The sequence below is a fragment of the Microtus oregoni genome, unplaced genomic scaffold (assembly GCF_018167655.1).
Source record: "Microtus oregoni isolate MIOR12 unplaced genomic scaffold, Mior012 000040F_ref0000088, whole genome shotgun sequence".
In the NCBI taxonomy this organism is placed as follows: Eukaryota; Metazoa; Chordata; class Mammalia; order Rodentia; family Cricetidae; genus Microtus; species Microtus oregoni.
Window position 1 is genome coordinate 19,539,459 of NW_024543207.1, and position 12,064 is coordinate 19,551,522.

Sequence of the window (12,064 nt, forward strand, 5' to 3'; positions counted from 1 at the left end):
CAGAGTCTACTGATGAGCCACTGCCATACCCAGGAGCATATGATGCTAATGGGGGAAGATGGGTTAACATTCAAGGGAGAAAGGTTTCCACGTTTAATCTGGTGCTTAGTAAATGAAGAACAAAAGGCAAACTTAATTAAGCAATTAAGACAGATTCAGCAAAGATGGGATAAGAATAGAAAAGAGAGATAAATGCCTGTAACTTCTTGGGATTGGTTTTGGGGAGGGTTTGAAAAGGAGTTTGAAATATGGAGAAGGAAAAGGAAAAAAAGTTGTTTTATTCATCACCCAATGAGAGAAACACATATTCACAGCATACAGGATGTCCTACATCCGGTCTGAGTGACCCTGTGTCTGGTGAGAACAAGAAATTTACACTGGCTAGAGCAGACTCCTCTACTCTCTGCTACTTGCCTTTGTGTTCCACGTTACCATGGTCTGCAGCCCTCCCATGGCCACACAGCACGCATCCCAGAGTGGGTTAGGAAACAAATCAGTGAGCAGACCCTGTGGGCACACTCACACTGTCTTGCTGGCACGAGGCTATGCCGTGTGAGGACAGACCCTGTGGGCACACTCACACTGTCTTGCTGGCATGAGGCTATGCCGTGTGAGGACAGACCCTGTGGGCACACTCACACTGTCTTGCTGGCATGAGGCTATGCCGTGTGAGGACAGACCCTGTGGGCACACTCACACTGTCTTGCTGGCACGAGGCTATGCCGTGTGAGGACAGACCCTGTGGGCACACTCACACTGTCTTGCTGGCACGAGGCTATGCCGTGTGAGGACAGACCCTGTGGGCACACTCACACTGTCTTGCTGGCACGAGGCTATGCCGTGTGAGGACTGATGGTTTGCTGCCACAGTTGAGGCTGAGGAAGTGAGGCCAGCCCTGCTCCTCCACCTCCTCATCATTACTAAGGTACATCTTTCCACGAGGCTACAAATCCATCTTACAGCTACTGTCATTTAGCCAGGGCACAGCAATACGGATGGACAGTCACTATACAAGGATTCCCATTATTTTGCAGTGCAAAAATAAAGTAAACATAGAGTGGACAAGAGACAATCTACATACAGATGAAAGTACACATGCCAATGTAAGTAAGCGTGAGTAAATTCAGCCAGTCGGACACTAGTACGGTTACGGTTGGGGATAATTCGTCACTTAAACCCTCTAATACAGCACAACTATTTTTTTTCTTAGACAGTATTTCTACATCAGCCTGGCCCCAGACTCACGGAGATGAAAAATATCCTTTTCAAAGAGGTGAAAACGTGACAGAAGCCCTTCAACACGAGCGCTGCAACCTGAACACACCTTCTTTCAGAAGGCTGTAGCAGAACAAGCGAGCTCTTTCCAAGTCTCCCAGCTGCCGACAGATGCCCACATATACTCTGCACAGTGCATGGATGTAGCTATGGTCCAGAGATGTCTTCTGAACCTTTAGCTCTGAGAGAATAGAGCGAAGTAAGTACTCTCCTAAATGCTAGATTGGGGAAAAGATAGAAGAATTAGGTTAGCGATGCAAGAACCAATCCTAACTAGGTATCTATCAGACACAGTAACTGCTAACACGATGTCTAGCATGGCAGCCATGGGTATAGCCGGAGCCAAGCTACAGATACCACATCAAGTCTATAAATGCACCTACTTGCCTATGATGACATGGTTGCCACTCAAATAAATTATGGTTTACTGGTTTATGCTAAGAACCCATGTGTGTAAGTATGTGTGTATGTACATTACCTAAGGCTAATTCTATCTCCATTTTTGCTTATTCTACTGTTTTTCTCCGCAGGTTTATGTGTCAAGCCTCCACTGTATTTCTAATCTATAGATGTGGGCTAGAAATAGACAAACTTTAATGCTGAGGGGTCATCTTCAGTGCCGCCTGCACCAGCCCATCCCTGCCAGACCCTCATGCTTCATACACCCTCACTGAGAAAGGCTCCGCATACCTTGTTTGTCGTGCTAAATTCATAAACAACTTCCTTCTCTTGGTCTCTCATGACAGGCTTTTTGGAGATATTGCCCACATACACGTGACTACGGATGACAGGCAGCAGGTCAAAGGGGGACTCGGCAATCTTCCTCAGAGCCCGAGCAATGGCTATGCTATAGGACTCCGCCATGTCCCGCGGTCTAGCAAGCAGCACTGATGCAGGACTGCAGACCAGGGCAGCAGTTTGCTCTTCCTCAGCTGGGACAACGTGGGCTGGTGAGATTCCTGATGGGGGGTCCTCGGGGACGCCTTCTGCGGTGGCCTGGCTGGGGTCCGCCTCTGGGGACTCACTGTCCAGGCGCAGTCTCTTAGGGCTCCTCAGTATGGACGCTGCCAGGGTCCTTTTCCCGCGGGCATCCTGCTGGACGTGCTGGGACTCACCTTGGCTACTGTCACCACCAGAGCTGCCCCCCGTCAGGACAAAAGCAGTTGATGTTGAGGTGATGGCTTTGAGGCCTATGAGGGCGCTGACACGCCCCGGCAACACCTTTCCGTCCACAGAGGAGCCTCGGGACAGCTGCATGTTCCCTTTGAGGAGGCTGAGGGTCCGGGCCCTGGCAGACAACTCTGGGTACATTGTGTCAAGGATTTTTACGGAATTTTCCTGCGGCCCACTCACGGCAGCATGGCCAGGCGCACAGGACGGGAGTCGGCCGGGCACAGGAAGGGCGTGTTTTGGGGTGGCAGCACAGAATTGCAGAGGAGAGGACACTATCCTCCCGCTGGCTGCTGCGGTAGACGGGGATGGAGAAGGATCCAGGGGGGAGGCCTGCTGGAGTTCTTCAGGCCATGGGGACAACACGGGAGGTCCTGAAATCTCACACAAGGGGGAAATGCGGCCAGCAGGTGAGGTCAGTGAGGACGGACTAGAACTTGATACCAGAGGAGACAGTGGCCGTGATGTCCTTGGAGGTGTGGCTATCAGTGGGGGGAGCAGGGGAGGCAGTGGAGGCCCCACTTCTTGCCGGATCCTGCTCAGAGCATCAGGGGAACCGTGGGTAGGAGTGGACACATCTGCACCTGCCATGGTGGACTGAGCTTGGCCTCTTGCTGTTTCTGTTTTTGTTCTTTCTCCTGATTCTGGCTGAGGGCCTTCACTCGGATGCATTTCCGCTCTGTTGTTCAGTCCTGGAGTCTTTGCTAGTTTGCTTGACTGATCTTTGTTGGAAATCTTTGACCGAGTCTTGCTCTTCCCAAGTGGTTCTAACTTCCAGTTATAGTAGGTGTGATCAGAGGCCACCTTCTCGGTCTCTAGCGTTTGGTCATATATCTGAGAGCGAATCCAGATGCTGGGCTTCACGGGCCTGTTCCGAAGACGACTCTTATCAAAGTTGGCACTCTGTCCACCACTGGAAACCTCCTCCTGGGCACCAGGGAGCCCACCAGCACATGGAGGCTCTTGAGGTAGAGGGCCAGCAGGACTGGCTTCAGGGGACTTCTCCACAGAACCATGGTCTAGGCCTCCCAGGTCCTCAGAAGCAAACGCTTCCAGAGTGTCACAAAGGACGACCTGCTCCATATCAGGGGAGATGGCCACGCCACTGATGATAGTCCAGTTGTCCCCCTTTTCGATCACGAGGTCTTGATTCTTATTTATAAGTACACTTATAACTTCGGAGGTCACCGCGGAGATCTGATAGCGAAACGCCGTCTCTGTCACACAGGCAGGGCTCTGCTCTCCCCTTGGTGGAGCTGGAGAGTCAGAGCTCAGGGCCAAAAGCTCCTCAGGTTCTGCCAGGCCCTCCTCCCCACTGCTGGGGCAGTCCTCGTAGTTGGTCTCATTCTCAGGGTCAGACCTGCCACTCAATGGGGAGCTGCCACCCGCATCCGCATCCACAGCTGCTGGTCCAGGGAGCTCTGCAGGGTGGGACATGGAGCTGGACGCTTCCTCGGGCGGAGTGTTCTCTGTTAGCTCTTCAGCAGTCTGGCTGTGATGCACACTCGAGGGTAGCACATGCTCGGCATCCTTCCCTCCGCCCCCAGACTCGAGGGGAATGTCAGACGGCACTTGTGGAGGACACTGGGCATGCTGGCTTGGGTTCTCGACACAAGAGGCTTCTCCCTCTGACTCCACCCACACTTCTGAGGCTCTGAGTATTTCTTCTTCATGGAACCTTTCCCCATGGCTCTTGCTGAAGATTTCATTTTGCTTGAACTCTTTATTCATTTCTTTATCTGGAGTTCCTCTGCTAGAACATTCTGAAGTAGAGGCCCTTGAACTATAATCCCTTAACTGACAACTTTCAAGAAACATAACCACCTCTGATGTAGAAAGCTTGTCCATGTAAAGAAAGGTGCTTAAGTTACATTCCTGCAGAGCTGAGGTCAGATCACCTACATCTGGGGCGTGTCCAGCCTCATTCACCCCAGCTTCTGGGTCTCCCAAAGGTCTCTGCGAGTCTCCTGCTGCATCCTGCTGCCTGGGCCCCATGACAGCTTCGGCCTCATCCTCTCCGTCGCTGCAGCTGAAGGACTCATCCTCTGCCTCCGTGGACTGTCTCTGCTCTCGGATGCCTGTGTAGCAGTAGGAAGTTCCAGAAAGACTACTTTGGGAGGCACTCTGCGTCTCCTCATCTGCGCTGCCAAGAACTGAAGGACAGACAGGGTCAGTGGGGACACGGGCTCTGAGAATCGCTCTGCTTGGCACTATGGGAGGTGTACTGACATTTTGTGGAGTACTACGAGAATCTCTTGCAACTGCAGGGGCTTCAGTGCTGGCCTGGTGATGAGCTCCACAGGGCATTTGTCTAGCGGGACAGTTTCTGGACGTTACCTCAGCTGGAAGTAGCTTTCCAGCCTCCAGCCTACTGGCACCTGACGGGGTGGTATGGGGAGAGCTCCTGGGCTTCTGCAGTAGGTCACTCACGACGCTCTGGCTCTGGATGAGGTTGTCTGCAGAAGGTAACTTATCTGTAGAACCAAAGTTCTCTGATGACACAGAACCACTTGGAGAATCACAACTTGACTTTCGCCAAGACACAGAAACCTCTGGAGCTGGGCTTTCCTCATCGGCTATCCTGCCAGTGCCCTGTGCTGTGGGGTCCCCGTCTCCAGCACACTCCGATACCGATGACATAGGATCCGTGTCCTCACTACTGTCTACAGAGGGACTCGGTGTGCTCCCAGGTAGCTGCCAGTGCTCTAGGCTGCTACTCCGCACCCCCTCGGGTCTTGCCTGTTTTGTTATGACTGACACTTGGTTTGGCAGCAGAGCAGCGGCTGCCCTGCCTCCCTGAGGGACAGCACTTTCTTCAGGAGGTCTCAGTGCCGCTGTCAGTCTGCTGTTCTGTAAGGCTGGCTCCGCCTTCTCCAGCTGAAGCCTGCTCTTCTGCGGATGTTCTGTGTTGGCCCTGGGACTGCCTTCCCCACCTGTCCTCAGGACAGCACTCCGGTGCCATGAGGTGCTGTCGGCAGAACCAGGGCTCCTCCTGGTGAAGCCAGCCTGAGGGCGTGCTAAGGAAGTCCAGTCTGACTTGGGCAGGGTGAGCGCAATGCCTGGGCCTCGGTCTCCACACTGCCCACTTCTCACTGGCTTCTGAAATACTGACTGGGGAAGTGGGTGTGTATTCGCTGTGCTTGTAAACAGGTTTCCAGGCTCCGGGCCCCTGCTCTTCCAGTTACTAAACGTAGATGCTCCTAGTTTTGATTTGGGACTCAGAGCAGGCAGGCGGTTCTCTGGGTCATTTGCTTTTGGAAAATGTGCTGCTGGCTCAGACCACAGAAGAAATGTGTTTACAGGTCTAGTTGATGACTTCTGTTCTACATGAGGCAGGTCTGTGCAGGTTACCTCTGCTGGAGTCCGTGCACTGACATAGCCTAGCTGTGAGGCCTTGAGGTTACTGCAGACAGACCCTGGCACAGAGGTAGACAAGGAGGAGGAAGGAAGACTGTCTGAACGGTCACGCCCTGCTGCGGCTGCGCGAAGGCCTGACTCCAAAGTAGACTCCTGCACATCTTTTTCCTTTCTCTGAAAATGGCCAGAATCCATTGCACAGTGTGACCTGGAAGCAAATTCACCAGGGAGTGTCCATTTAGTAAATTCTGACTGCGGTGAGCATGCTTTTGATGGCAGCGTTTTTCCTTCAGATCCTATGAGTTCCCTGAACGTCCTCTTGCCCAGGGAAGAATAGCATACCTCTGACTCTCCAGCTCTGGTGTCCTTCCGTGCTGGGCTTCTGGACGCCCTCTCTACCCACGGTCTCCTGTTCTGCGTAAGCAGCCCTTTCCCGACTCGCACAGATTTACCCATGTCCTGGGCCTCTGCCTGTTCTTCTGCCTCTTCTACGATGTCTCCCCTATGCCTCCCAAATACAGGCGATGCTATCCAGTGCCTTCCCCATGCTAGAGAAGATGTGGCGGGCTCTTCCAGTGCTCCTCTTCTGCTGTCACATCCAACAGGGGCCACTCTGTTTGCAGCCTGGGCAGCCTCCAAGGGCCTGGGCTTTTCCAGGCATGCGTCACTCCTTTTCAGTTTTTCAAGCAAGTCAAGGTAACTCCGAGACTCCGCTGTGTAATCCTCTGAAGCTGCCTCCGCAGAGGTTCTGAGTGGGGTGGAGTCAGTGTCGCTGGAATCTGTGAACTCTCCTAAGAAGGATTCCTTCAAGTGACAGAAAACACACAGTCATACGGATGCTCAGCAGAGCTGACCGTCAGAACAACGAAACACGTTTGCAAGAGTGGGTGCGTGAAGAAAGTCTAAAGCCATACTTTTGAAGGCTGGGCCAGGCTCTGATGTGGTGCTTGCACTCCCTGGTCCTTGAGGAAGCTGGTTCCCGCTCATAGTCCTTTCCCATGACCCAGGCTCCTAACCAGGCCGGGCGGGGTTTGTCCTCCTAGCTCTGCACTCTGTTAAAGGGGAGGCTCTCTACTGAGGCCCACTGGCCTCCAGCTCCACCACCCTTTGCTTCCTCTCTGCACTCACACTCAGGAAAGCTGCTGAGCCATCTCCTCTCCTTACTTAGCTGTCTCCCTCTCCACCATGTTCTCTAGTCAGTAAAATCACCTCTGCTCCAGAAAGTTTCCTCCATCCCAACTAGGAGCTCTCTTACGTCATCAAACTGCACTTCCCATGCAGAAGGGAAGGGTGAACTCAAGTGCCGGAACGTAACTCCCTAGTGTAGAACCCCATCGTCAAGGCCTCTCCCCGGCTGTCCCCACAGTCACACCACCTGTCTTTCTCCCCGGCCTCTACTCTCACTTATTGGCTGGGAGCAAATCCAGGGCTCTGACTGGACCCCTACCTTTTCTATATGCTTACTGAACGTCTCCACAGGCACACGGCTCTGCTGCACACAGCCACAGGCGCTAAGTGTCTGTGTCCTGCCCATCTCCACTGCGGCACCATGTGCTTGATCTCAGATGAGAGAGTGCACAGGTGAGAATCAGCAGGTAAAGCAATGGGCACCTGTACAATTCCCCAGCTGAGACAGTTCAGATCAGCTGTTTCGTGACTGCTGCCACTGCACCTCCCCCGGAGACCACACTCCTCAAGCCTTTAACAAATGGCCCCAGTGCCACGACCTCTATACAGAGAGTAAGAACTAGTCCTGACCCACATTCCTCCTGCTTCTGAACTGTCAATCTGCTTCTATTCAGACTGTAACTAAACAGGAACTGAACAGAAACCCTGTCACAGTCCTTGCCTTTAGAGTCAAGAGTCTCCTGTCCCCCTAAAAGTGCATGAGTTTCTTAGGAAGTTTGCAAGATCCTTCCAGAGACAGCCTGGCTCAAGTTTTCCAAAGCCACATTCACCTTGTGTCACACAGCACTGTATAGCAGCCTCTCCCGAAACCCAATCACTCCTCAAAGTTTTCTTTAGGGGCTTCTGGCATCCAGAAAGACTCGCACAGCCTCCCTGCCAGCCTCTCCTCTGCAGAGCTCTGTCCTCCAAGGAAGAAGGTGCCCTGCAGCCCTGCAGACATCTGCTCACCAGACGAGCTGTGTGCTCCACGCCTATTCCTGATTCACAAGACAGCCCAACACTGCGTCTTCCACTACCTTTGAGCCCACAGTTCTGGGCTAGGTGTCTAGAATACAACTGCATGCCAAGACTCCTTAGGGGAGCAAACAGTATGTAAACTCTTAAAGACAGACCGAAAGGCGACTTCTCCTAGGCCACGGGGGAGGAATGCAGACATGGAGAATTTTCTGTTTCTGGACACAGCCCATGTCTGCACGAATATGCTTCATTCTCTCCACGTCTATCATGTCCTAGGCACTAGCAATACAAATAAACTTTCTATATAAAAAGCATAATAAAATAAAATAAAATGTAACCTTCACACATAGTGAAGAAAATCCTACCACAGATGCTGATGCAGAGGCCCTGGCACAGCCTTTTATTTTCATATGCTACTTCATAGAAAAACTAGCTACAAAAATGAACAGTTTTGTCTAAATACACTAATATCTTTGAAATATCTTGGACATAAGACAAACATCCACATGAAATTAAAATTCAGAAAGCCAACTCACATGAGCCAGGGAGGAAGATAAAGAGCCCAGGTGTGGTGATGTCACTGGAGGCGGTGAGGGCACTGGAGACAGAAGAGGAGGGGGAAGCTTGAAGAAGTCAATTGCAGCTTGAAGATCATCGTCAAAAAAATGTTTATGGTCATAGACATTGGTCCTGTTGCCATCACCAGGCCTCTGCACTGAGACTTCGGGATGACTTTCTTCACAAAAGGCATGCTCAGCGCTAGGGCTTCTTCCACCAGGCTGCTCTTCTTCTGCACTTTCAGAGGAAGTGAAGTCACCCTCCACCTCCATAGACAGCTTGGTGAAGAAAGAATGCATATCGGAGGTCCTGGCAGGACTGCCTTGGCTTGGGAGCAATTCATCTTCCCCAGAAGCTCTGGATGCACTGATTTCTTTGGCAGGTTTTTCTGAGTAGGAGAAGCAGGCATCACATATTCAATGCCAGGAAAACTTACAAATTATATCCTGATAACAGGCCAAACTGCTAGTAGAAATAAGCCGATATGGGCAGACAGCTTTAACAATGACATCAGTCAACTTCTAACATTATCGTATAGACTGGACAGGGATGCTCATGGACAGTGGTCCACTGAGGCACCACAACCCAGTGGGAAACACGGCAGCAGGGACAGAGGCCTTATTGCCTCATCACATACTGGAAGATGCTTTCCTTTCCACAAGGGTCTCACGCACCTGTACACAATGCCTATGGGTAGGTTTGACACTGGTTGGCTTCAGATCGCTCTTTTACAGGGGAGCATGGGGTTGCAGTGCACTGGGAAGCAGCGGCAGAGAGAGGAGCATGGGGCTGCAGTACACTGGGGAGCAGTGGAGAGAGGAGCATGGGGCTGCAGTGCACTGGGAAGCGGCAGCAGAGACAGGAGCACGGAACTGCAGTGCACTGGGAAGCAGCAGTGGAGAGGAGCATGGGGCTGCAGTGCACCGGGAAGCAGCAGTGGAGAGGAGCATGGGGCTGCAGTGCACTGGGAAGCAGTGGAGAGAGAGGAGCATGGGGCTGCAGTGCACTGGGAAGCAGTGGAGAGAGAGGAGCATGGGGCTGCAGTGCACTGGGAAGCAGTGGAGAGAGAGGAGCATGGGGCTGCAGTGCACTGGGAAGCCGCAGTGGAGAGAGAGGAACACGGGGCTGCAGTGCACTGGGAAACAGTGGAGAGAGAGGAGCACGGGGCTGCAGTGCACTGGGAAGCAGTAGAGAGAGAGGAACACGGGGCTGCAGTGCACTGGGAAGCAGTGGAGAGACAGGAACACGGGGCTGCAGTGCACTGGGAAGCAGTGGAGAGAGAGGAGCATGGGACTGCAGTGCACTGGGAAGCAGTGGAGAGAGAGGAGCATGGGGCTGCAGTGCACTGGGAAGCAGTGGAGAGAGAGGAACACGGGACTGCAGTGCACTGGGAAGCAGTGGAGAGACAGGAGCATGGGGTTGCAGTGCACTGGGAAGCAGTGGAGAGAGAGGAACACGGGACTGAAGTGCACTGGGAAACAGCAGTGGAGAGAGAGGAGCATGGGGCTGCAGTGCACTGGGAAGCAGTGGAGAGAGAGGAGCATGGGACTGCAGTGCACTGGGAAGCAGTGGAAAGAGAGGAGCATGGGGCTGCAGTGCACTGGGAAGCAGTGGAGAGAGAGGAGCATGGGGCTGCAGTGCACTGGGAAGCAGTGGAGAGAGAGGAGCACGGGGCTGCAGTGCACTGGGAAGCAGCAGTGGAGAGGAGCACGGGACTGCAGTGCACTGGGAAGCAGTGGAGAGACAGGAGCATGGGGCTGCAGTGTACTGGGAAGCTGTGGAGAGAGAGGAGCATGGGGCTGCAGTGCACTGGGAAGCAGTGGAGAGGAGCATGGGGCTGCAGTGCACTGGGAAGCAGTGGAGAGAGAGGAGCATGGGGCTGCAGTGCACTGTGAAGCAGTGGAGAGAGAGGAGCATGGGGCTGCAGTGCACTGGGAAGCAGTGGAGAGAGAGGAACACGGGACTGCAGTGCACTGGGAAGCAGTGGAGAGACAGGAGCATGGGGTTGCAGTGCACTGGGAAGCAGTGGAGAGAGAGGAGCATGGGGCTGCAGTGCACTGGGAAGCAGTTGAGCTACACTGATGTGAAACAGATCAGAGTCATGAGTGGAAGGGGCAGTCTTTCTTATGCAAGAATTCCAGTAACTAAATGCAGAAGGAATGGGATTAAAAAAAGTCTTCAGTGGGCAAATTGGAAGCAAAGGAGCTCTACCATGGCTGCAACCCTCAGTGGGTAACAGTGTAACATATATTCTGTTACCAGTCCCCAGCACAGAGTGCTGAGCAGAAAAGGAAAGTGGAGTCTGGGACTGGATCCTGGACAGGTGGGAAATACACATTTTCCGTGAACCCCACAATTAACAGGACTGGGAAAGAGTTCTCAGAGAAGTTTCCCACTGTTCAACTGATGCTTTGTAAAAATAAAAGTAACATTGCTATTTTGTAGTACAGGAAGACTCCTTGGTCTCCCACCCACAAGGCCCGACCTCCCATTGCTCTTCTGAGCTGCCACCAAAAGTTGACTGAATGTGCTGAGATCAGTCATACTGCGTCACAGTGTGGAGTACCACTGTCTGCTGTCCACTGGAGGCTGCAGAGCAGCCTGGGGCAAACACTATCACATTCACATGTGAACAGTCTCTGTGTATCTCTCACCTGGTATGCGCCTGCCACTCTCCCCAGACAGCTTGTGAGCAGTGTTCACACAGAGCCACAGCTCTTTCAAGAGAACTTTCACCTTCCCTGGGAAGAGCAAAGGGCGAGATCAGTCACAGTTCCATGGCACGGACTCCTCATCCACTTAGCAGGCAGTGCAGCCATAATAAGGACACTGAGCCATGAGATTCAGGGTTGAGATATGAAGACAAGCATGGCTAACTTTTCCTTTCCCTTAGACACTTTCATTCATACACTTTAAGAAAATGGTTGTCTTTAAGCACGTGGATAACATGGATATATGAAGTCTAATTAACAGCATCCAAATAAAAAGATTTGTTCCTACCAAGTATCTACAAAGCCTGAGTTTTGCTATGTTAGGAGGCACATATGCCAGCCAACCATAATAAGCAATGCATAAAACCAATCACACGGTTAGAATACTTACTTTTATCTATGCTTCCATGAGAGTCACTTGAGATCTGTGTTCCAATGTGTCTCAACTCTAAAAATACATAGGAGAAAGGCTTCAGATAAACACTGCACACTGAACTGCTTCAGATAAACACTGCACACTGAACTGCTTCAGACAAACACTGCACACTGAACTGCTTCAGACAAACACTGCACACTGAACTGCTTCAGATAAACACTGCACACTGAACTGCTTCAGATAAACACTGCACAGTGAACTGCTTCAGACAAACACTGCACACTGAACTGCTTCAGATAAACACTGCACACTGGACTGCTTCAGACAAACACTGCACACTGGACTGCTTCAGACAAACACTGCACACTGAACTGCTTCAGATAAACACTGCACACTGAACTGGCTTCAGATAAACAGTGCACACTAACTGCTTCAGATAAACACTGCACACTGAACTGGCTTAAGACAAACA

The 12,064-nt window shown here is 52.1% G+C and overlaps 1 protein-coding gene across 1 annotated transcript in view; it reads right to left on the reverse strand.

Annotated features, from left to right (window-relative positions):
• Ice1 (interactor of little elongation complex ELL subunit 1) overlaps nt 1–12,064 on the reverse strand; it is a 41,178-nt gene that overhangs the window by 8,098 nt on the left and 21,016 nt on the right. The window contains exons 10-14 of the mRNA XM_041632108.1: nt 11,608–11,664; nt 11,160–11,246; nt 8,484–8,893; nt 1,966–6,606; nt 1,325–1,493 (exon numbers count right to left, since the gene is read on the reverse strand). Coding sequence (XP_041488042.1) covers nt 1,325–1,493; nt 1,966–6,606; nt 8,484–8,893; nt 11,160–11,246; nt 11,608–11,664 — 5,364 coding nt within the window. The remainder of the gene's footprint in view (nt 1–1,324; nt 1,494–1,965; nt 6,607–8,483; nt 8,894–11,159; nt 11,247–11,607; nt 11,665–12,064) is intronic.